The 26,882-nt window shown below is 34.9% G+C and overlaps 1 protein-coding gene across 5 annotated transcripts in view; it reads left to right on the forward strand.

The window, feature by feature from the left end:
• The window catches only part of LOC128158305 (neuroglian-like), a 54,759-nt gene that overhangs the window by 22,843 nt on the left and 5,034 nt on the right, over positions 1-26,882 (forward strand). For 4 of the 5 annotated variants that reach the window (XM_052821087.1, XM_052821089.1, XM_052821088.1 and 1 more), the window contains 21 exons: positions 2,811-2,917; positions 5,371-5,521; positions 5,939-6,336; positions 6,626-6,748; positions 9,837-9,942; positions 10,612-10,784; positions 13,621-13,752; positions 14,267-14,404; positions 14,923-15,098; positions 16,002-16,092; positions 16,257-16,568; positions 16,985-17,358; positions 17,773-18,001; positions 18,307-18,437; positions 18,929-19,154; positions 19,900-20,022; positions 20,939-21,133; positions 21,437-21,544; positions 22,346-22,507; positions 23,061-23,195; positions 23,539-23,617. In XM_052821087.1, coding sequence (XP_052677047.1) covers positions 2,851-2,917; positions 5,371-5,521; positions 5,939-6,336; positions 6,626-6,748; positions 9,837-9,942; positions 10,612-10,784; positions 13,621-13,752; positions 14,267-14,404; positions 14,923-15,098; positions 16,002-16,092; positions 16,257-16,568; positions 16,985-17,358; positions 17,773-18,001; positions 18,307-18,437; positions 18,929-19,154; positions 19,900-20,022; positions 20,939-21,133; positions 21,437-21,544; positions 22,346-22,507; positions 23,061-23,195; positions 23,539-23,617 — 3,629 coding nt within the window. In that variant the 5' untranslated portion in view covers positions 2,811-2,850. Of the gene's footprint in view, positions 1-2,810; positions 2,918-5,370; positions 5,522-5,938; positions 6,337-6,625; positions 6,749-9,836; positions 9,943-10,611; positions 10,785-13,620; positions 13,753-14,266; positions 14,405-14,922; positions 15,099-16,001; positions 16,093-16,256; positions 16,569-16,984; positions 17,359-17,772; positions 18,002-18,306; positions 18,438-18,928; positions 19,155-19,899; positions 20,023-20,938; positions 21,134-21,436; positions 21,545-22,345; positions 22,508-23,060; positions 23,196-23,538; positions 23,618-26,188; positions 26,236-26,882 lie in introns of all 5 variants that reach the window. The other variant, XM_052821091.1, reaches the window with a different exon arrangement.

Below are 26,882 nucleotides of genomic sequence, written 5' to 3' on the forward strand. Positions count from 1 at the left end.
TGACTCAATCTTCGTATATATTACCGGCGCTCCTTACATGTATAACGGCGTACAGTGTATATAGATTATCATGATCTATTTGAATTAAGTTCCATTCGTAAAGATTCCCTTAATAATTAATTGCATGACTGTGTACATTGTAGGCAAATCCCTGTGCGTTAATTACGTCTTGTTTTCCGTTAACATTGGTTTAAGTAATTAAAATAATTACTTGTAAAAATATCTATAATCGGGATTCCAAAGAACTTACTTCCCGCAATTCATAGAAATGATCAGTATGTTTTCTTTCTATGTTTACATTTAATTTTGTTCAAATAATTAATAAATTTTCTATCATTTAAATTGTGTGCTTCATCAGATACTGATTCCAATTACCTTGAAGTCATTAATTTTTCCATTGGCTATTGACAAAAAAAGAGACGCTTGACCATCCAATGAAAACAAATACACAGAGTTTGATTGACAGGTTCAGCCAGGTGCAGGTCTCACCCGATGTCCGAGGTTATGTGTGCCGCGAGTGGTCTCAATAAGAGTTATCGATGTAAATAAATTAAAATAGATACATACTTACCAAAACATGCTCGTGTAAGTTAAAGTTGATTAAGGCTTGTTCCAACAGAAATTATGTTTTGCTAACTGTATTTAATATTTTTTATGTATAGCCAATTTTAATATTGTACAGTCATTTTACCGGTAACGAATCAGTATGCGGTTTCTCGTGCATGCAATTATTATTATCAAAATTCCAAATGTTTTTATTTTTTGTTTAAATCGCGTTTCTTTGTCCTTCTAAACTGTATCAAACTTCCGAAAATATAAAGGATGAATTACGGAGACAGTAATTTCAACACCCCCTCCAGTTTCCTAGTTTCGAATTCGTTTCCCAGTATCGAATTAAGCGCCCTTTATCACTTCTGACCGAATATTTTGAGGCGAATTAATTTCAAAAATATACTAGAGGTACATGTTAATGGACTTATAAATGAACAAGGAAAAACGATTGTGGGAATATGTCATTTAAACAAATTATATGATCGTTATTTTTATCATACCGTTTTCCGGTCAAATTGAAACTGGACTTGAACAGTTTTCATTTCCGTCACTTTATAATATTGAATTTTCATATAAAAACACTTTATAATAGTAATTGATGATAAGTAGTTGCCATTTTCCTTTGTTTTTCTCGTATATCTATCAATTTTTGCAGCCAAATAATACTTCTGTCGCAATGAACCGTAACTAGGAAAACTACATGTGGTTCTATTTGAAGTCGTAATTTCATTCAAAGCTCCATTATTATTTGATTTGATGTATTATCTTTTTAAATGAATTATATTTACTAATTATTCACTAAATAGGGATCAATAAAAAACTTATTTTCATAGTTAGGCTTAATTGTTTTCACACTTTCGTTTTTTCTGCTTTGAACATCCGGCAGCTCATATCTGGGGCACATTTTTAATTTGTAAACAATTCGGTAAATAATCGTGCAAATGGCAAACAACTTCACACACTGCTATAATATTTATTTCTGTGTTATAATCACCTAGCTAGAATTTTTTTAAAACCTCAACTTTGTCTTCCACCAATAATTTTTCTAAAAATTATTCGATACTGGCAAATATTCGTTACCGGTAAAACTGTACCAGTACTGAAACATCGTATAAAAACGTTATATATACATGTACTCTGTAACTAGTCGTCTTTTAATACATATACCTTTCTTTTGTTTGTTAAAAATAAATTCAATTTTGTTAAAAGATAAGTATATCATTTCTTCTAGATTTTTTTTTTTCATGAAAATACCTACAAGAGAGTTTTGCCAATCACTAATAGTTTAAAGTACATGTAATGTAAAACACGGGCTCCATTTTGAAACAAATTGTCAGAGAGTTCCGAATGAAATCTGATAAACGTTTCACATGGTTCTCGCACGCTTTGCTCGAAACGATTTAAACGCATTGTCCGAAATTCTGCATGCTTTGTCCGAAATGCTAAACGGTTTACACGAAACGCTTCACGATTCACACGAAACGCTAAACGGTTAGGCCTAATACAAAACGTTTTTCGCACGTAAGTCGCACGCTTTTTTTTGTTGTAGTAGTACGTTTCAGGGTCTGTAAAATTTTTCAGCACGCAACAATTCTAAATTGCACATTGTCTTCAAAAATTTACAAATATTTAAATAAAGAAGTTATCTTAGAGAAAAGGTTACGTGTTTTGTAAACGGGTTCGGTTTTAAAAAAAACCCCACAATTCCTGACATGACACATGAGTACATACTGTTTATTACAATGCTTGCTACCCTCTGAAAATTTAACTCGCCATTAAATATCTCATTTTTTAAATAATATTTGTTACGATTACATAAACTGTGTGCGACAAATAGTTTCCCTAAAACATTTTCTTATTTTCTTTTTCAAAACACGTTTTATATGCAGGCTTTCAATCACAACACGTTTTTATAACAAAAGCAGAACTAAAAGTTTAGTAATTATAATCGTTTGACACTATATCACATATATTTTCAACTCGCAGCAACAACGGAAGACCTACTCGTGGCTTTGCCACGAGCTCTGCTCTAGTTGTTTCTATTGTTCATTTGAAACGGCAATACATATATAATCACTTTTCTGTGACCTTAGCTTGGCAATGCATCCTCTAGTTGGAAACTTTTAAATTAAAATGCAAAGTCAGTTACTTCATTGTGGTGATTTTTAATGAACCTTAAATACCTATTTGCAATCTTAAGAATATAGATGTTGACTTTATGTGATATGCACATACATGACTGTCTATTCTATTTTTAGTTAGGAGAGGCAACATCAAGGTCGTCCTAGAGATTGTGTCATGGCCACTCTCCAGAATGTCTTCATCTTCATCCTTTGTGTAGCCAAAACCTTTCAGGAAAGAAGAGGTGAGTGCAGAATGTCCTAGCTGAATCTTTGCAGAAATATGAGAATATTGTTATGGTATTGTATAAACAGGTAGTGCCTGGACAAGGCAACGTAAACTTCTTGGGTTAAAGCAGCTCTGTCTATTATGTATGTTACAAAAAACTGTAAATCAACTCTTGATCGTGACAACTTTGTTTAGGAATTTATCAGTAATTTACAGGTCCGCTGTGTCTGACTTTTAGTTTCAATAACAAATACTTATGCCACATTTAGGACTGGTTAGTGGCGAGTAATATTCACAATCTTCGTAAATTTTTCTTGCATGCAATTTAAGGTTGGTTTACAGTTTTGTTCTAGTCAAAAACTATTTTTAATGCTTAATAATATGCATGTTTAAACCCTTAATCATTTTATTAGTATACCATTATCCAAGTATTAGTTGTTAAAAGTATTTTTATTTCCATACGCACATTATGATAATTACGTTTCATGTTAAGGAAAGTAACAGGACTCCAAATATTGAATTTGTTGTAAACTATTTCTACAGTACCAGTACATTAAATTGTGTTTTGCCACATTTGGTAGAACCTTGAGAGAAAAATCTCATGAATTTCAAATGAGTGTTATTAACTCCAATGGCAGTTGGAGGGGGGAATGAGTAGTTCTATAATTAGAGGGTGGTATCGGTGCAATGCGATAGTCGGTAATTGCGGATGCGCGCCGCGTAACACCTAAAATATGTCACATTATAAAGACAACGATTACATAACCATTTAATGACAGTCAGCGTCTGCACGCTTATGTCATCATTACCGACATCCTCCCCAATGTTTTTGTCAATTTTTTTACACAATAGCTGACAGATTAAATCAATTTGTTGAGTAGGGACACCATCCTTTCTCCTTAACTCATGTTTTCCACCTAATGCAACAAGAAACGTTTCGAAATGTTTTACACATAGATGTTCAATAGAATATAATACATAGCATGAGATTTTAAAAAAAACATGTGTTTTGTTATTCTTTATATACCGGTAGTTATATTATGGTAAATTTAAGATCTTCTGAAAAAAGACTTTAAATCTGAATTGGATTCTTGATCTGCACAACATTTAAATGCGGTTTGTTTGCACTCGATCTCCACATTTGAAACTAGCTAGCGTTATTGCCATTTGAACGAAAAGGTTTACACGCATGGTGTTGTTTATATGTGTTTAATTGCTGTTATTATTAGCTGACACTTTGACTCAGCTTCTGAGAGGTAGACGGCCACCATTGTTCACATCCAGTCACCTCTCACCGGCCCAGATTTTATCCCATATATAGCGGAACTGTTCGTTTTAATTCTATTGATTGACGCTGAATGGAAATAAAGCCAATTGAGTATGAAGAATAGCTGTAGTCATTCAGTCATAAGAGCAGTGTGTGCCTGCTGACATAATTATGTTCTTCGGCTGACAGAGAAAATTTTTTATTCATGGATTCCTTCTTTTTCTTCTTTAAAATAATGCACTCTTATATCATTGTTGAAGCCATGTTTAACTGTTGCCATAGTGATGGAGAAACCACAAAAAAAAACTACAAAGAAAAACAAAGTATTTTTTTTACTTTTTAAAAAAAAATTTTTTTTTATGTATACAAATGCTGTTTTGAATTGATAAAAGGTTGAAAAAAAAGAGGAAAGGAAGTGAACACAGCAACAATAAAAGCCCTCCTCTATATTTTGCTCCTAGCTAGACCCTTATTGGTGGTGAACAATGCATTCTGCAGACTTTGAATGTAGCTCATTGAATTTCAGTAACTTTGAAGCCAGTGTTTTCCACAAACTGATTTACACAAATCAATACCCTGATCTAAAGTGATGTATTTTTTACTCCTCAAAATGAAGCAGTGAAGCTGTGAATCTATAGATGGAAAACAATTAGTGGCACTGTTTGAGGATTATTCAGTGCATCAATAGCTGGGGGATTCAGTGTTCAGAATGTATTTATGGCCTTGCTAAAAGTCGTTCTTATTTGTTTCAACTCATGATGGAGAAAACCTCAGATGGGGTCCCAGAAAATGTCATTGTTTTGCCAAGCCATCAGAACCTTTAGGCACAAGACCTTGGTTTTCAAGGGCCCAACAAAATCCACAGCAAACTTGGGACTTGTATTTTTTTCTTCTTAAAATTGATTTTCCAAAGTACTGTATACATCGAAATATTTGTCTGTGTTTTATTTTCGCCCCTTTCACCCTCACCCCGTTGTCAGCAGGCAAATTTAAGACTGGGCGAATTCCAATGTTTTAAATTATTTCTCTTAATTTTACAGCATTTATACATGTATTTTTAGTTCATTTCATTCAAATCAAATTTCATAGGTCAAATTTAGTCCCAGTCCTGTTTTTTTCCATTTACTTTACCATATTTGAGGAAAGTGTTACGCCCAGTAATGTATGATACTAGTATTGCAAAACTTAGTACTTTATTTCAGTGCCATCTCCTCCAAGCATCACTGCCGGTCCAAAGCCTTACCCCAAGAGCAGCTGGAACCCAGAGCTGGGGGACAGAGTCTATGTTTACATAGCTAAAGAGAAGAACACACGATTACAATGTGTCGCAAGCGGGAATACGCCACAGCTAAGGTAAATCAATTAGCTGATCTTCAGTTACAAGCAAGTACCGCTATATGATTTGTAGTAAGAAACTTATTAATTTTCTAAATGGAACTGTAAATTCGTAATTGAATGTAAGCGATTAATATTCACGTAAAATCGTGAGAAGCACATCTCGTGTACCATATTTTAAAATCTCGCTTCTAATTTTCGCAAATTTACATTCTCTTGATTATATGCAAAACTTTACTTAAATTAAGTACTCACGTAAAATAAGGAAACTACAGTGTATTTCATTACAAATTTGACTTTTTCTTGAAAAGTTGAATATTTTTATTTGTACATCTGTACATGTATGTATATTAATAGACTGTCAAATTTACAAACATTTACATTTTTGAAATGAAGATTGATTGATAAATGAAACTGAATTCATCTTATTTTTAGATATGACTGGTTAAAAGATGGAAAACTAATAGACTTCACGTCGAATGAGGTGAAATACCCCAACAACACCCTGAGGATTTACAAGGAGCAGGGTCTGGGGACGCTGAACATCCACCGTGTACAGGAGAGTGACTACGGTACGTACCAGTGTCGGGCCAGCAGTGACCGCGAGGACTCCCAGGCCGTGTCCCTTAGTAAGAAGGTGGAGCTGATCGAGGCGATCATCTCGCCCTTCCAGGACAGCAGCGATGTGGACTCCAAAAAGGTGCCCCAGGGGCAGTACCTAATGCTGACCTGCGACCCACCCTTTTCTAACCCAAAGGCCACGCTGAGCTGGACCTTAGACGATACATTGAGGGAGATGGACTTTAATGAACGAATTGTCATGGATTATGAAGGTAATACTTTGGTTACGTCGATATTTGTTGGACATCAATTTCAGTGGATTTTCGTTGAGCTGTTCCACGAAATCAAATATTCATCACAGTATAAATAGTGATATCAAATGTTACTGATGTAACCATTGTTCATAAATTTACGTATCCTCGAGACTGTGAATTTTGCTAGTTCAACAAAAATTGATGCCCTTGATATTAATGAAACAACAATATTTTAGAGATGCTGGATTTTTAACATGTTTTTGGAAGAGAAAAAATAGCATTTACAGCATTTTGTTTGCTATTGTAGGCAACTTACACTTTGCCAACGTGGCCAGTGAAGATGGCGGGGACAAGATGTACTCCTGTTTTGCTGCCCTTCACTTCATTGGATTCTACACTAAAGGTCGCACTACAGAATTGAAAGTTTATGGTAAGTAACCTCATGTTTTCTGCAAAACAGATTTTTGACTTCTTAAGTTTCTATGTTGTTTTTTAAAATGTTTCTGTGGAGCTTACAACTGTGTTTCAGAAATTTCAATTCCTAGAAGCTCTCTGCCATTCTTTAAATGTCATCAAACATGTTTAGTGTCATTTAAAGTATTTAAAAGAGAGCACTCAAATTATTAAACATAGAGACTTAAGCAAGTCTACACAGACTAAACCATGGGTCTTGTTTGTTATTGCTCTAATTTAGTGGACAGTAGGTTTTAAAAAAACAAACTAGGATAACCTTACTCACCAGTCAGTGAGAGAGACATAGAAGCAGAGAAGAATATTGTTTGTTCTTAGGTCTCTCTAAAATACAATGAGTTTCTGTTATCATGGACGTTTTAACCATATATTTGTTATTTATCTGAATTCAAGGCACTAAAAACAATAAACATTAGGCTACACCAATATTATTTCTTGTTCATTGGACCCCGCGTGCTCGTATTTAAATAAAACTATACAAATACTGTGGAATCATTAGATTTCGTGGTGGCTCAATTTTCGTGGAATTCGTGCGCACCTCTCATCCACGAATTAACATCCTCCATGAATTAATAAATTAGGGTAATAAAGTCACATATCCATTGTAGGTTTAATAGAATACACGAAACTACGTCCCCATGAACCTGTAACATTTAAGCAATCCATGAAAATTGGCCCCCAATAAATTTAATGATTCCACAGTAATATGATTATTAATTTCCAGCATCCAGGAAATTGTGCGCTTTTTAAGGTCTTCCGTTTCCAACGGAAGACCTTATTGTTATTCTTCGGTTTCTTTTTCCCTATTATTTTTATTCTTTTTTTTTCTTCCCATTTTTGTGCACGCGATTTCTCAGAAACGGCTCAACCGATCTCCATCAAATTTTCAGATGTGATAGATAGTGGTCTGAAGTTGATAGGAAATTTTTTGCACTGATGACGTCACATCCGTTTTGGAGATATTGAGATTTTTCTATTTTTTATATGGGTATTTTGTCTGCGGCCGTTCTCCTAAACTATAAGAGATTTTGAGCTCAAATTTCTACGGTTGGTAAACGAAAGATTGAAGTTTTGCATGATTGTTGTTTTGTATGTTTAGCACTACTGGCGCCAAAGCTCGCTATGGCTCGAAAATTGACATTAAAAAAGCGTCGTAATTTTTTGTGCTTTTCTCTCTTTATCTCTTTTCTGGAAAATATTTTGTTAAAACATGTAATGTAAAAAAAGTTTATATTTACAAGACCTTTCTGCTGATATCAGGACAAAGGGGCTGGCCCCTCAAATAAGGGACCTAAAGGGCTCTAAAGTCTTTTACCCATAACTCTTTACCGAGGGATATTTTGTAATAAATTATAGAAGCAAATATGTTTATCTTACAAATATGAAGCCAAGCAGTGTAACGATTTTCTCATATGTTACGTAATTAGGGGTTTTTAGGGGTCAGAAGTCCAAAACTTTGACCACCTATATCTCAAAACGGAAAAATATTTTGAAATGCAGTATAAAAGAAAAGATGCTCAAAATGATGTACTTAACACCATGCAACCTAAAAAATTAGGTTCAGCGGCCCCAATAAGGAGATAAGGGACCGGCCCCTAAAACATTCTTTCTCAGATATCTCAAGAATGGTAACGAATTTCTGAACACTTGTTGAACAAAATGTCTTTATAATCAAATGACCTTTCATTTGATACCAAGAAAAAGGGGCTGGCCCCTAATATTAGGGACCTAGAGGGCTCTAAAGTCTTTTTACTATAGTTCTTTACTGAGGGATATTTTGTAATAAATTATAGAAGCAAATATGTTTATCTTACAAATATGAAGCCAAGCAGTGTAACGATTTTCTCATGTGTTACGTAATTAAGGATTTTTAGGGGTCAAAAGTCCAAAACTTTGCTCACCTATATCTCAAAAAGAAAAAATATTTTGAAATGCAGTATAAAAGAAAAGATGCTCAAAATGATGTCCTTAACAACATGCAGCCTAAAAAATTTGGTTCAGCGGCCCCAATAAGGAGATAAGGGACCTGCCCCTAAAACATTCTTTCTCAGATATCTCAAGAATGGTAACGGATTTCTGAACACTTGTTGAACAAAATGTCTTTATAATCAAATGACCTTTCATTTGATACCATGAAAAAGGGGCTGGCCCCTAATATTAGGGACCTAGAGGGCTCTAAAGTCTTTTTCCTATAGTTCTTTACCGAGGGGTATTTCGTAATAGATTATAGAAGCAAATATGTTTATCTAACAGTTGTGTAGCCTAACATTATAATGATTTTTCTCATGTGTTACGTAATTAAGGGTTTTTAGGGGCAAAAGTCCAAAAATTTGATAACCTATATCTCAAAAAGAAAAAATATTTTGAAATGCAGTATAAAAGAAAAGATGCTCAAAATAATGTACCTAATAACATGCAACCTTACAATTTTTGTTCAGCGGCCCCAATAAGGAGATAAGGTCCGGCCCCTAAAATATTCTTTCTGAAATATCTCAAGAACGGTGACGAATTTCTAAACACCTGAAACAAAATAGTATCAGGCACTTAAAATGAAGATCCTCTTTTCCTGTTTTAAATCATGTATAGCTGTTAAATAGCAAAATCAAGATCGAACATAAATCTCCATTTCTAAAATCAGACGGAAGACCTCCTCGTTGCTCGCAACGAGATCGTGTCTAGTTTCTGTTCTATTTTCGCTCTATTTTTCGCATTTAAATAGTTTTAATTTATAAATCAGAAACAAGCAGAAGAAATATAATCGTCCGCTCAAATTTATTTATGTACCACCTAAAAATTTTGGTTACAAAAAATAATAATTTTATTTTTTAATCGCTCGCCCGCTAGTACCCTTTTTCACAGAATGTCAGACGAACAAGAAATTACATTGATGTGGCCTTATTTTTGCTATGTGTTTGGACGTTTTAAACAATAAAGGTGACATTCGATGACACTAACAACAAAACAGACAAAACTTTTAGTTTTCTCATCAAAACATTTTTCTACATTTTGTATACAAATATTGAATGGAGTGTACATTGTTGTTTTAGGAGACAAGGCTGCGTTTCAACCAGCCAAGATTCGGTGGACGTCGGAGAAAAAGGTGGTGGGGGTAGAGGGAGAATCAGTCAAATTCATGTGCATATTTAGTGGATAGTGAGTATTGAAACCAATACCTGGTACTTACATGTACACTGTAGTTTAGTCCACTAAAACTGAATGTCTGGAAGCTTCTGTTATTGTTTATATTTAGCGTTTACTTAAGTATGTATGTGGCACATTGAGAAACTGATGTAGATGAAAGTACTTAACATTCAAAATTTTATGATATAATCTAAACAATGTAGTTAAACTTTCCTATTTACAATTTTTTACAATGAAAATATATACAAAAATATTTAATGCATAAATGGTAAAAAGCTCCCGGCAGTCTTGAACATAGTGATTTACAGATGTAATCAAGCCATGAGTTTGGGTTATGACCACGCGGGAGATATAGAACATTAAGTGAGGCTGGGTTGTCAACAAATTAACCATCAGATCACCTTAAATGTTTAACAAAGATTTGTCAAGCTATAAACAATAATTTAATAATAAAAAAAAATCCTATAAATTTTAACTTTTGAATTTGAATATTTTTATATAATCATCTTTATACCGAGCTCTTCTTCTCAAGGAGATTTATTTAGTCTAAAAATGGCAGTGACCATCCAGCCTTCCTTGTTTTAATTCGAAATGAAATGCCTTACAAAATGGAGGCGACTGATTCATTCAATAGAGACCCTATCAATGAATTATATTCATTGTAAATTATTATGTTATCAGCCCCACACCCACGATCTCCTGGAGGCGAGTGGGCCGGGCCTCCGAGGAGAGCAGCGGATATGAACTGGTGATCTCCGCTGTGAAGCCCAGCAATAAGGGAGAGTATGTCTGCTCGGGAACGAACAGCGTGACAGGGAATCCGCAGGAGGTCAAGTTCATGCTCGATGTACAAGGTGAGCGGACTGAACTCAGTCTTTGCCTTAAAATTTGTGTCAGGTCAAGGTCAAAGATGGTTTCAAAGTCAAAGGTCAGAAAAATTAGGATAGATTATTTGGTTCATTATTGATGTAATTATAAATATATTAAAGGGTGTACAGTTGTGTGATTACCTGTGAGTGCATTGAATACATTTATGTTGGGTTTTAATAGCTCAGTTTTAAGAAAACTAGTACCATATATCAGGGAGCCTGGGTTTACCGGTAATTAAGAAATAAACAGCAATTTAAAAAGTTGACTGGGATATGAACTTGGTTAGTAAGAAGGTCATATCCTGGTGAATTTTTTTACATTGCTGTTTTAATACTAATATTTACGTTTTAGAATGGCAAATCATTCAGAATCATTATTATAGCCGCGTTTTGACATTTACAATATTGCAACTGTCAAGCGATATTAAATATAAGCATGTGCGGATATCATTGTGACGTCACAGAAACGCTCAAACAGAATTGAACGTTTTGGCTATTCTATAGGTTCATATATGGAAGCATACTTGCAAATGTAAATAATCATATTTGAAATTGGTTTTTTTTTCATTTTCTGTTAAAAATGTTTGCTTATCTATTTTGAAGATGTCTGAAATGTTTAAAGCTGAACACGGCTTGTAAATAGGTACTGTCACACCTGGTATATAAACCCTTCGGTTACACCCGAGTGCACATCTGAAACTCGTGGCCGAAGGGTAGTTCTCCTTTCGTTGTCCCTGGATTCTATGCATTTAATTCTTATTTTATGTGCATATTATGTTTGTAAATAATGCATTGAGCAGTTTACTTGATGTTAGTCATCTCCTGGTTTGAGAAAAGTGCGTAAAACTTGATAATTTCATCGCAACCGAGTAACACGACGAGGCAAGTTGTACGTCCACACGGATGAGACCTCTACAGCGAAATACTTTAAACTGTGGTCTGTGGCTTGTATAGGGGTTAAAGGGAAAGCAGTGCTGAAAGGCTGAAAGGCTGAAAGAGAAATATGGCGGACAGTGCCTATTTACGAGCGGTGTTCAAGCTTTAAGCATTATAAAATATCAAGTAGAAATTGGGGTAGGGAGCTTAATTAGTTTTTATGCAATAAAAAGGGCTAATTTCGTACTTGCTCATAAAGAGTTCAGTTTTATACACCAACAAAGAGATTATAAGAATGCTTTATCCACTTCAGTATTTATGATGAAAATTTATGAAATTCACCATTATGTGAATAAGGTAAGGCTATATTTACGATGCTTATAAAGACTTTTCAGTCGGCATGGTTGCAAGTTACTAAAACTCAGAATCCTACTTTAAGACTTTATTCCTATAACCTGTTACACTTTCAGTAATACATTTACCTGGTATTAACCATATCTGATTTTCTATTCAAACTTTATATAATTGGAGAAATTTCCTTATAATACATGATCTGCTATGAGACGTAATATTACCTGATGTTATGATCTTATTTTTATTTCTAACATAAACTGTATGATAATTAATTGCTGAATTTTTTTTTTTATAAATCAGAGAAGTTAAAATAATAAACATGGTTAGATAAAATGTATATATTTATCAACATCTTCTATCTTATTTTTTATATTCAGTTGGCTGATGATCTCTTCTTCCAATAGGCTGTTATAATACCATAGCAATTCAAGATATAGATTTTACACGAAAGACTTGACTTGAAATTTTTTTTTAACAATATTTGACTATACTAAACATGTAATGATCAGGGGATGCAGTTAGGGTGCCTACCTCTATTTAACTTGTAACAGGACGGAGATAAGTTCTGGTGCAGGCTTGTATTTCACTTAGTTAGGTCAAGGGATTAATAAACATTAATACTTAATTTGCCTGTATTATAGGCTGATGAAAACAGTTGTGTTGCAGTGATGGTTAAATCAGTTGATTGGATATTGGTAGAACACAAATAATGCATACATGAACATTAAAAATTACTTGTCACAATGAAAAGAAGTCCAGAGGGCATGACTCCACGGCTCTGTGTTCTATGCCTATAGAAATCTTTAAAAAATCAATACAAAGGATGGGGAAAAGATATACAAAAATGTGATAACAAAGAATTCCTTACATCTTAATCCCAATATATACCGGTAGAATATAAGTGAGTTTTACTTTGAATTACAAGACTTAGTATTATTAAATGATTTTGTGAATTATTTTAATCATACATTATTTAGTTTGATGTTTGATGTACATGCATGTATGGATCTGAACTAGTATTTCAGAAGCTGCTTAAACTCTGATGCAAATTCAGTAACTCTCCGCTAATTTCACTATCTTGGACAGAGATCAAGTGATTGTTTGTTCAAACATGAACCCTGTACTCTGCCTTGTAAAAGAAAAAGAATTGAAGAAATTGTTATTTATTTGAATGACCAGCTCTGTCCATTACACTGTAACACTATTTTCCCTATTTAACTTTGTGTCGAGAAATGTCAAAGAATAGGAAAATTACATCTGGAGAAGATAATAAGTTTAAAGAAAGCACTTAAGTCAGTATTTTAAAACATACATTGATTTCCTTAATATTTGTGGTTATCAATTTTCGTGGATTTTGTGAAAATCAAAGTTTCAAGGATATGTAAATTTGTGTTCAATATGATATTATCAATAGACTGTGTATTAGAAACTGCACTTTAATGAACAGTCAATTCTGTAGATCAATGCAACAATGAAATCCACGAAAATTGTTATTCAACGGAGATTGAAGAAAAGGGGCCCAATATGAGTAATGTGTTTTTTGTCTATATATATATAGCAACATGGTAGTGATTCCTCCTTTTTGTTCCAGCCAAGCCTACGTGGGTCAGTCCCCCGTTAGACACCAGGGTGAGCGTTGGGGAGTCGGGCACCGTGAACTGTACGGCCGTGGGAAACCCCACCCCCACGGTGGAGTGGTATATAGACGGCAAACCGTTCAAAGGTACGACCCACTTAAAGTTAGTAGATGATGATAAGATGATCGTAGTGTGAGTATATTCCTCAAGTTCAAGATCATCAGTGGAGAGCGTATGTTTTATTTCTGGGTAGAAAGTTTCAAATGGAGATGGGTTTTTACAAGGGAATAAATCATAGGGTTCACCAAAGTAGTTACCAAAGAGAGAGAGGTGAGTTTGGATTATGTCAAGGACAGGTACATCTGGTGAACTATTTATTGTAAAGTTGAAGATTACAATAGCGGAAATATTACTGGAGCATATTGTGATATATCAGACTATATCATACCAGTAATACCAGATTATATTTAACACCAGAGTATATTATTGATGTGTAAGTCCTTTTCATGTTTCCATGTACATCTATTAGTATTGGACGGTATAGTCACTGTGATTGTTGATTATTAATAATTATATATAAATTATAAAAATGTTATCAAACAATTTCATTTACCCTAAATGTTGCATGTACCGGCAATGGCATTTGATTTATCTTTGTAGCTATACCTGGGAAGCGCTACATTCAGAATAATGTACTACACATAGATAACTTGAATAAGAAAGAGTCAACAGTGGTTCAGTGCAACGCCACAAATTCCCATGGATCACTGTTCAGCGACGTCTACATTAATGTGTTAGGTACGTTTGAGGACGGGGTGTTTGCCCAGTGAACAAAGATGACGAGGGCGTAGACCATATTTTCATTTATTTTTAAGCCTTTCATTTTGAAGCATAATTTTTTGCGCCTTTATTACCTACCTTACAAATTGGAATTGTTTTCATATACTGTGGAGTGTGGAATCATGAGAAATCGAGGTGGCTCAATTTTCTTAGTATTTGTGGGTAGCTCTCACCCATGAATTTACATCCTCCACGAAAACTAATTATTAAAGATTTAGTTTTCCTACTGAAACTGAAAACCGATGCATCCACAAAATTACATCCCAACAAATAAGCAAAAATCCCACAACCCATGAAAATTGGCCCCCACAAAATTAAATGATTCCACAGTACATGTATGTGTGCATGCACTTGTGTGCTGAATTCGAAGCTTTTGAAATCATGCTTGTGATACTGGTATGGTTATGCATAAAAAAAAGTAACAAATCTGATTACCAATTTATAGACCATAGTAAGAATATTGCTTCCCATTGCAGCATTGCCCCCAGAGATCACCAACTGGACCAAATCACTGAAGGTGGCGGCGGGGAGGAGTGCTGTCCTAAGCTGTGAACACAACGGCTACCCCACCCCCACCCTTGAATGGATGAGGGGCCCCCAACTATTAAACGGAGACCGATACAATTTCACCCAGACTTCAATAACCATCCTGGTTGGTACCACATCTATAAAGTGGTCTGGTCGAAGAGGGGGCTATTATTTAATGTATTTGTTCCTGTGTGTCATTAGTTAGCTGCTGGTCTGTAGCTCCCAGTCTAAAAAAAATTAAATGGATGACCTGGGAGCTATAGTTCTGCATGTGTTTTAAAAAGTTGCAATTCATGTGGCACAAAAAATTGAAATTGCGCTGGTTTTGGACTGAGTTTTCTTCTTTCTAAATAAATTTTGAGGAAAATATTAGTACCATTAAATTCTTCTGGCAGTTTACTACTGACATCTTTGCTTTATTTGTCTCAGACTTTCTTTTAAACGCTAACCAACCTCGGAAAATGAAGTATGTTAAGTTCATGTGCAGGTCAGGAGTCACCATTTTTACATGTAAACAAACTGCACCACTTCATGTTATGGGACTGGTGATGGTGTTTAAAAAATACATGTATCAGAGGTAAGTAAAATGATGATATCTGTGGTAAAATGTCCAAGGTATTTTTTTGAATCAAATAAAAGCACAGAAGTTGTATGGAAATAAGATTAATCAGTCCTAAACTAGCACAATTTTTTGTGCGCCAAAAATTGTAACTTTTTAATACATACGGAACTGTAGCTCCCACCTTGTCCATATGAATTTTTTCAGACCGGGAGCTATAGACCTCCAGCTAATCATTAGTGAGAACAGTGTTTCATAATTGATTAGTTTAAGATGTTAATTTGTGGATAAAGGGTTTTTATGAATTCCATTCATGTATTTTCAACACAAATTAGATTTGCATCTCTGAATGCAAATATCTTTATGCTTGTAACTTTGAATCAGCGAATTAACAGTAAAGAACAGATTGCAAACCAATTTAATTTTGGACTGATCTAGGTTACCATGAAAGAAATTGTTTTATTTCAGAATGTTAGTAAGAACGATGAAGGAGTATTTATATGTATCTCTAAAAACAACCAGGGTAGAGAGCAGAAAGAAAATATGTTGATAGTGAGAGGTAAGTATCTTACAAATTTTAGAGGAATTCTCTCTGTTAATATTTGATTGCAAAACTTCTGCAAAATCCCATATAAACGTTGTTAATGCATTATTATATAGTTGTGTATTTTAGCTATAAAAGGTATAAAGATGATGAATATGTTGATGATTTTTTCTTTACAGACAAAACTAGTATTAAGGACCTGACCGGTATAACAGAGACAGAGGAGGGCAAGACTTCCATTGAAGTGGACAGCGAGGAGGACGTCAAGTTTACGTGCATCGCCATGACGGACCCTCGGGAGACGGTCAGATATGTCTGGAAGAAAAACGGGAAAGTCATCAAGGACTTAAGTGACCCCCACGTCAGGTGCGAAGAAGGCTGCTCTGTTTTGCGTGTACAGGAGGCTGACGCCACACAATCGGGGAACTACACTTGTGTGGCCAATAATGGAATCGACGAGGACCAGCGAACCATAGAGCTACGGGTAAAAGGTAAGGGATTCCAGACAGAGTAGAAGGAAGGTTATGGATCGAAATACTCTCCTCAATAAGCACAATTAAAATGATTATTTTTTTTTTAATGATTTTATATGGGAAAACTGCAATTTGGTGAGAGATTGCAATATTTTTGGTTTGAAAAGGTTTGATGACAAAGTTAAAATGTATGAATGCCGAAGTTTTGTGCATTTCAAATGAATTGAGATTTCTTTGGAAACATTTACTATTCTCAATGAGTGTACCAGTACAGAGGGATGATTAAGAATAAATCAGTAAAACTAACCTCTAATCCGGCAGAGGTTGGTTCTGAAAAATTTTGCTGGATTACCGTAATCCCTGATATTCATTTACTTGTAGCTGCCCCTAATCCTGCAGAAACTGCCTTAACCTCAGTATCCATCTAATTGTAGCTGCCCCTGACCCACCAGACAATGCGCAGCTGACCAGCTGTGGGGACTGGAAGCTGGGTTTAAGATGGAACGCGGGGTTCCACAACTATATGCCCATCATCAACTACACCATAGAATACAGCACCTCCTTTGACTGGGACAAGTGGACCACCCTGTATCAGACGTCTGACAGCAATACCCAGGTCAGCGATGTATCCCTGTCTGCCGGGGTCATCTACAAGTTCAGGATCAAGGCCCTGAACCAGAAGGGCTACAGCGAGCCCTCGGAGCCGACCAATACCTGTAAGACCGACCCCAAGAGACCGGCCAGACACCCCACAGGTGTTAGGGTTAAGGACCACAAGAAGGACGGCTTCTTGTACGTGGAGTGGGAGGTAAGAAAATGGCAATTTTTTTGGTCTTTGTGAGTATAGGTAGTTCTTTATCTGCCAGACTTGAATTGTGACTTTAAAGTACTGATTTTTCTGCTGGATGCTATTTTAGATTTTGTTGCAATTTTTGTGATATCTTGAAAAAAATAGTCAAAAAAACAAAACTGAATGCATGTATATATTAATTTTCTTTCACAAATACTGGTATTACAGTATACCGGTAGTACAGAAAATAACAGTTAAACTGTATTCTTTTTAAATTGAAATGGAAATTTTAATAAAAAAGTAAACATTAGATTTTGGCCAGGATTTGTCATCATTATGTAGATCTAAATACATGTAATAATTTTGTTAATAGGTGGCTTCAGTTATCGTAACATTATTAAATGACGTTTGAATGAATGGTGTTTTCTTCAGGCAATAAGTCCAATGGAGCACAATGGCGAAGACTTTAAATATAAACTAAGTGTTAGAAATATAGCAGATGATGATACAAAGCCTTACATCGTTGCTGGAGACAAAACCTCCAAGGAAATTGAGACAAAGGACACATATCAGAAGTATGGTGTGAGGGTGGCTGCCGAGAATTCTGTTGGTGCCGCCCGAGGAATCCCTCAGGAGGTCTTTGGCTATTCAGGAATGGGGGGTAAGGATGGTTTTTCATGGACAAACCTCTATAACACACAACTTTTTAAAATGAAATTGTGATTCAAGTCTGAAGAATTTTTTAAAAAGTTTACAAAAAAAAAAATGGATGAAATGTAGAACCCATAAAAAGTGGAAGATTTTTTTATCAAACTATTTTGCATCAAAGAGTTTGAATAACTCAGAAATTTGGAAGGAATATAGAATGGTTTATTAAAACCAATAGAAAAAAATGATATACCTGTAAATATCTTTTCTATTAGATTTTTTTTTAAATTTTGATGATGATATTCCCCTATTTTTCAGTGCCAACTATAAAGCCTAAAAATTTTGAACTGGATAAAAAATCCCCGTTTACTGCAGAGACAGCTACGTTTGTGTGGGATTCCATTCCAGATGATTCTCCAGACCTGAAGGGAAAGTTTGATGGCTATGTTGTAAGTATCAGGACTCTAGGGCATTGTGTGTAATACATGTACAAGTGTTTAGGGAGAGAATCTACAACTTCTCTAGGAAAAGGTACCCTGTTCATACCATAGTGTACCAATTTTGAAAAAAAACTGGGGAGTAAATTTCCACTGAGTGATTAAATGTCCCTTAGATTTATAGTAGATTGTTATAAAATTAATCAAGAAAATGAGAATACAAGTTTGTTGGTTCCAAAATGATGTAAAAAGTTGATTGATTCATCATCATTACTAAGACTGATGTCTCACAGAAATATGTTATCTGTTTTGGGTTTTTTTTTTTTTTACTTTAATTCAGCTCATTTTGAGACTACTGGTACTTAGTGTAATGAAGGCATTTGCATATTGTACTCAAGTTATAATGTAAGAATATTTATATTTGCATGTATAATAAACTTACTGTCATAACTTTATTGTTAGTACATATGTACAACAGTATATTTGTTACTGCTGTTCTGTAGATTCGTTACTGGAGAAGGGACAATCCTGGGACCATCAAGAGGATTGAAATCCCGCCACGAGTGCTGCCCGCCGCCACCAGTACCGGAGAGGAGGACAGCGGTAAGATCAGAGAAACCATCAACAATCTCCCCGCCTACTCCCAGCTCCAGCTCGATGTGCTGGTCAAGAACGTGATGTTCGAGTCGGAACCCAGTAATCCCATCGACCTAAACACTCCAGAAGGAGGTAGGATACCGAATATCGGTTTTTTGTGGGTGTCACAAAATATGCGAAAAATGGGGAAAATGTCTTACTTCTTCTATTTGCGTCAATCATTTTAGCCAATCAAAAAGTTAATTTTAGGAAACAATCCCATAAATAATTTTTATTTATTGAATATCATGCAATCATGAAAATAGCGAAAATTAAACTATTGCAAAAATTACTGTATATACTGTGGAATCATTTAATTTTGTTGGGGCCAATTTTCGTGGATTGAGAGATTTCTGCTTATTCGTGGGGATGTAATTTCGTTGATGCATCGGTTTTCAGATTCAATAGGAAAAACTAAATCTTTTAAAATTAGTTTTCGTGGAGGATGTAAATTCGTGGGTCAAGGCTACCCACGAATACCACGAAAATTGAGCCACCTCGAATTCTAATGATTCCACAGTACATTACCTGGTGACAGCTTCCCATGGTTGTCCCTCCACCTACACCCCTCTGTCCTAATGCCCACCCCCCTTACCTTCCCCTTCCTCCACCCCTTCTTCAAGACTAATTTTTAAAGTACAAAGCAAATTTAACATTGATTTAATAATTGATTTGATTTATATGTTGGCATTTCTTTCTTGCAAAGTATTATGATTATATTTATTCAAAGTCCAGTGACTGTGAGGGAAAAAATAGGAATACATGTAAATATTAGTGATTAAGAATTTCTTGTTTCTGTGGGTGAAGCCTAGTGAATGTGTTGTTCTGGATTGAATAGTTCCATCAGAAGTCCAGAAACTGAAAGCTGAAAAAAGGGGAGAGAACTTCATAGATATAGGATGGTACCTGCCCAAAAGGATCAATGGAGATCTCCAGCAATTTGTAGTGACTTATCAAGAGGGTGAGTCAGGGTTTTTTATCTGCATATTCAGAATGGCACAGGAGACAAATGTCATCAAATTAAATCTAATTGGAAAATTGTCTACCACATTAACAAATGACTTTTTTTCTACTTATCTGTTAAATAATGAATGATTATGATTTATATAATTCATGACTACCTGAATTTAAAAAAAAGTATCGAGTAAGGATCCTCGACACCCTATGACTTCTACTTTTTATGACAGTATGTCACAACACAACATGGATATTTTAATGCATTGTGAAACAGTTTCTATCGCTGAAATTTGTTGTTTATCTCTGTGGCTCAATGGGTGTAGCTTCGATCTACCAACCCACAGGTCCCAAGTTCAAATACTGCAGGGAATTTTATTTGTATGAATTAGAATATCGGTAAAATTTAAAATGTTGATATCTTTCCCCAAAATTGAATTTTTTTCTGCCATTTTCAAGTCGAACACGCTAGAAATCCATATCTCTTAGTACCTTGATTAGAAGGATGTGCTTGTATGCAGAACTTTTCCCAGATGTGTTGATCAGGACCCTCAACATTGGTCTCAAAATTGAGATAAAAATTAAACATATCGTTTACTACATCTGTACCAGTTATGCATGTATAAGGAAAACCAGCAAGTGTTTGTAGTAGCAGGGAGTATCTGATGTTGGTCACTAGATTATTGATGGTTAGATGACCAATTCTCTTCTCATTTATTCGTTCATTCATTTATTCATTCATTCAGTCAGTCAGTCTGTTTACCTGTATTTATAATTTCTATTTTGTACATGTACCGCCAATAGATACTTTAGACAATATTAATCCTATTTCTTCAATATTCTCTTTCTGCAATGTTGATCAACATGTTGAATGGATTATCAATAATAACTGGAGAATTCTGTCTTTCCTATGCTGCATGTAGTCTTTGGTGGGAGGCTTTCACAGGAAATCGAAGACACCATAGATGCTAATTATAGCATCTCGCCTACGGACATGATAGAGCACAGAATCGTGGGATTGGAACCAAACACAATGTACAGAGTGGTGGTGTATGCGACCACCAGGATAGGGCCGGGGGACCAGGCGGCCCTGGACGTCATGACCGCAGACAAAGCACGTAGGTGTCCCCTGATAGGTCGCCCTTATCTAAATGTTTATTGTTCTGCCAAAAAAAATTACTTTATTGTTACAATTTTTAAGGTTTGACTCACAAAACTATCTGTACACATGACTGATACGCGTCAGGCAAATTTCCATTTCCTAGTAAATGAATATTTCTGGATGAAATTTTGCTTGTGACAAGGAGAGAGAACTTAATGTAACTGATTGATTAAACAAAAAGTATACATTTTTTTATTTATTGGGAATTAAAATATTATTAGTTGAATGAGCATAAAAGTCTGTATAACTTTACTTGCAGCTCTTAAACCTCCCATTGTAACAGTCCTATCCCTACCAGAAAAAAATGGCTTCAATATATCCTGGATTTCAGACAGTCCTTCCAATGAGGTCAATTTAAAAAGACCAGGTAAGTCACAGCTTCTAGTTTATACTGTGGAATCATTAAAATTTGTGGGGGCCAATTTTCGTGGATTGCTTAAATTTTACAGGTTCGTGGGGACGTAATTTCATGTATTCTCGTATACCTACAAAAGGAAATATGACTTAAGTAATTTATTCGTGGAGGATGTTAATTCGTGGATAAGAGGTACCCACGAATTCCACGAAAATTGAGCCACCACGAAATCTAATGATTCTACAGTATTGTTAAAGTACACCCATGTTGTGCTTTTAAAAAAAAATTGTTTAAAATCATATTGCTAATAGCAAAATCCTATGATTTGAACATATTTTATTGCATTATATATTACAATGGGATTGGGCACAAGTTATAAAAACTTAATTCACCCTCTCCCTAATCGCATAATCCTATCTTGATTTTTTGATCTTATTTTCACTTTTCTTTGTTCACACAAGGATTCACTGATGCTTACATACATGTATTATAGAGTTACTTAGAGTTTTCCATCAAAACTGTAATGTTTCTTGTAATCCAAACTGCAGCTTTAAAACAGCTGAAGCACAAAATACAGGAGTTCTACATGATCCGATAGCATACAGACAGTTCTCATTGGCTTTGGCTCATGAAACGATCATATATTAAGATTTAATAATGAAGCTTATAATAAAAACAACAGAAACATCGATTGATTACTCAAGGTCATTGTAAAAGACTATCTGGTTTCACAGAGGTAAAGAAATTTACTCCCTCCTGTAATTTTCTAATTAAAAGACAGATATTCTTCATTGTTAAATGTTATCTCGGCAGGTGAACAGTTCAAAGTGGTGGAGCGTATGAACAGCTCCAGGAACTGGATGCTGCTGACGGACGGGTTAACGGTTGGCCGGACGTACGTGTTCACGGTCACTGCGGTGGACGGACTCCGCAGGGTCACCAGTGAAGAGATCAAGGTCCCATTTGAAAACACTGGTGAGATTTAGCTGATTCGTTTTCAAACATGATTGTTTTTAGGTCGGCACGTACAAATATAATGTTAATCTCGGCATTTAGAAGTATCCAATAAAACTAAGCTTCTACACAGTGTAATCAAAATCAAATCTTCACTTCCTCCTCAGTTCTGATGGATCCGAGGGACTATCAGAGTTAAGGAGTTAGTGTATATGTCTCACATATTTTTCTCCAATCAAAACTTGGAATAATAAGAAATATCAAAAATTTATTTATATATATTTACCTTATAAAAATATATTACATGTATATCCAATCTGATCCAAGGGGCCCCCCCCCCCCAGGTGAATATGTATTTAGAGGGTCTCTGTGCCGATATTACCTCACGATAAGCTGTATTTGTTTCTGAATAAAATTCATATGAAGAAAAAAAAGGAGCTAGTGGAAGGTGTTGTCCATCAGACTGGTCACTACTGGATGATACATACATGTAACCAAGGTTTCTTTAACAAAAAGATGACTGGATCTCGACTGTGTTGTATAACATTGACCTGTCTCTGTTGTTTCCTTCCAGCCTCCAACCGTGTAGAGGATGAGGTCTTCAAGGCGACCTGGTTCATCATTGTGATGGTGGCCATCGCCATCCTCATACTGGTCATCATCATCGTCTGTCTGCTGCTGAAGAGGAACAGGGGAGACAAATATAACGGTGAGCTCTACAGCTTCTGTTACAGAGTGGTCTGTGACGTTCAAACGGGGGATAATGTAATAAATATTAGTTTATATGTATAGGTGTTCTATAGATTCTGTTACACATACATTATGGATCTGCTATGTATACATTACTGATTTTCTTGATTCATTTAAATATTGATGCTTTTAGCAAGAGTAGAATTTTATTGATCAACACCAACATTAGTATGATATTGATATTACAAAAATTTGGAAATAAAAAATAAATTTCCAGTTTAAAAGGTTTCAGTTGAAATGTCACTGTTGCAGCTTATACTAGTGCATATGTATTGCTGTATACCATCTATTTCTCATTACAGTACAAGAGAGAGAAAATCTACACGGGATTAAAAACAATGATATGAAGAAACCCTTGGCTAAGGGCGACTTTGATGATAAGTGAGTACCCCAGCTTTCTGTGTCTCACCAGTCTCTGGTATGACCCGCTACAGTCGCTGTTGATAGAGAGTTCTGTTCAGTTTGGTCAATCGTTCAGTGTTCATTTTATTCTTTGTTATAATTGTTCCTGGTTTTTGTTTTTGATTTTAACCTCTTCTCCCGTTTCCCATTGTTGATATGTAGATAGGTTCGTACAGTGTTGGCTGTCCTTATATAGGCATTCTTTCCTCTGTCTACAGTTTTCAGACTTTTTTTTTTTTTACGTACCCCTCTGATGAAATGAACACCTCCATATGCATGGTAATTTTTAACATGGAGTAAAAAGAACTGCATCATTGAAGGCCACATTTGCTGGATGGTATAAGGGCTCAGATATTGGTTAGACGATAAAGCATGATTTTTTTTTCTTCTTGCACCGTTTTACACATAATGTGTTTTTTGTCGTGCGTATGACTTATTCAGTCATACCGCTTCATTCGCTTCGTAACATTTTTTCTAGTTTACATACAGCACTAGGGTTTGATCAGAATACATGTCCTCAAATAATTTTTTTGGGGGTGCCAATAAAATTCTTGTTAGACCAATTAGACAAAGATTTGGAAATGTGATCAATGTTCTGTATCATAGATACATGTATTTCTGTGTGAGATGTTACATGTGTAATTACATGAATTATCTACCTAATAATATATACGAGGGTCAATCAAAAAATACGAAGACAATGTGGCTGTATATCATATATTTTTCATGAAAGTCATACTTAACAGATTAATCTGTGCACCAACACTTATGTTATTGATATGTGAAGTTTTAGTCCATTTGATGAAACGGTATTTTTGTTACCCCTTTTTAAAAACAACATGTTTTGTCACCACGGCGCACGGTAACGTTCAAAACATGACGTCAGTATTAAACACACACAGTTTATAGATAAACCCCATCTTTATATCACGCTTAGTCTCTTGTGCCTTTCTCCGCACAATTTAAAATTGCTCTGAACCACTTAAAATCTTATTTGCACACATTTGTTCGAGAATCATAAGTTAGTTCTTCAAAGTTTTCATTTTTTAACCGTCTTTCTTTTTGTTTCTCTTTCTCTACAGTAAGGATAACCCTGAACGTCGGTTGACGTTACTTATTTTTTGACCAAATATTTACAGATATTCTACTCTCTTTCGGATTGTTTTATATTCAAAATACAATTACCACCACCCCCACAAAATTTATTACAGTTAAACACAAACTTGCAAATAATTGTTGACTTATTTTTTGCACCATTGAGCATTTTTAGAGCTTGTGTCGGCTTTTTCCTGGGTTAAATCCATTTTGTTTGTACCTCTCGTTGCGCCGTTACGTCCGGCGACGTCGATGTTTTTAGTCAATTCTAAAGAGGACTATCTTTCTTTAGTTACTAATATCTGTTCGACAAAACAATTATATATCCCGTCATTATTTGGAACATAGAATGCCAAGACAAAACTTAATTTGAGGTTTCAATATTATTTGGTTTTAAGCCCAATTTTTAGAGATATTACTTTCAACATTATATGGTTTATTGTTGACATAACACAAATGTTGACCGTGCGCCGTGACCTCGTTTTTGCAGGATTAGATTCTAAATAATTCTTAGAAATAAAGGAATTTATTAACTTTTTTCCTTGCAAATTGTTTGAAACTATTGTTAAATTATGTCTACCAAATTTAGTATTGGTATGACGTTAAGTAACATAGCTATGACAAAAGTCTTCGTATTTTTTGATTGACCCTCGTATGTTAGACTATGTGCAAAGAATTTTTTGGAAAAATATTTTCTTTTTGTGTATTTAGTCCCTTGATGGAGTTTGCATTATTCTGTATAACAGCTAGATTTAATCATTTCCTGTATATGACAGAGCAACATGTTTTGGCCACATTAATTATAGCCTCCACCAAATGAAATTTATAGCTAGACAGCTAGATTGAATCATTTCCTGTATATGACAGAGCAACATGTTTTGGCCACATTTATTATAGCCTCCACCAAATGAAATTTATAGGGCGATATAATTGTTTGTCTGTCTGTTTGTCCGTTCATATCTGTCAATACCATTGTCCAGGTTTTACCGAACATTTTTATTAAATGAGGAATATGTCGTTTCATATACCGGTATGCATATCTGTGTGTTTTTTAAACAATGTGATTTTTTTCTGACCAAATCACCAGGTAGAGAATTTATTATCATAGTATTATTATCACCTTTTTTTGACATTTGTATTGGTATACTGGTATTTTAATTGCACCGTTCTGAGGTTTTCATTTGGTATGGAAGGTTTAAGATAATTCATAATATAATCCATAGAAACAAGCACATTTACACTCTATAACACGATCTCAGAAATGATTATTTTCCCTTTCCAGAATCAAGAGAATTTTACAGTAGACTTTGATGATTATAGCAAATAAACAAAACAGTTCTTACTTTGCAGCTGAATTATAGGTTGCCAGTCCTTTTATTTGATCAACCAAGCCGTTATGATTTATGTTTCTTGTTTTGAGACTTTCCCTATTGTAATGTTTCTTTTTCTTGTAAGGCTAGCGAGCTGGGACTTCGATGGGATCTGAGTCGAGTCAGAACATGGTGATTTATACATTGTTTGATGTTTTGGTTTTTATTTCATTTCCTACAATACCCTGCCAACAAAGAGAGATAACCCAAAATCAAGGGGAATTATCCATTCAAAATTGTATATCCAAGTCTAAAAATATTCTTTTTTACCATTATATTTGTATTAACTGTCTACCCTTTTCTTTAATGGGAGTAAATATTGATTTCACTGTAACAATGAAGACTAATGTAATTTTATAATGTGATTACAACTCAATCAAAATGGTGGCATTTAGGAATGCATGTCTTTCATTCAGAGTCGTATTTTACTTCGATGACATATCCCTGCAGATTTGATGATGCAAATTTTTTAAAATGTATCATACACCATAATTTGATTGAGTGAGCCCTCTTAATGAAATGCAAATTCAGAAACATAATACATGAATATATGTGTTGTAACAAAATAACTTCTCTTCAACTAAGCTCCTTCAATCTCCTGCTTCATTTGTATTTGACTTAAATTAATTTTCTTAGAAATTTAAAAAAAAAATCTGTGTGTTTAGCTCCTGTAACAGACAGACAATCGGACAGACTCCATTAACCCCCAACCCCATTAAAAACCCCCACCCCCCAATCTCCTTTCTATATTTAAGGTCCAAGAAATTATTTTTACAACA

This window comes from Crassostrea angulata, chromosome 8 (assembly GCF_025612915.1).
Source record: "Crassostrea angulata isolate pt1a10 chromosome 8, ASM2561291v2, whole genome shotgun sequence".
NCBI lineage: Eukaryota > Metazoa > Mollusca > Bivalvia > Ostreida > Ostreidae > Magallana > Magallana angulata.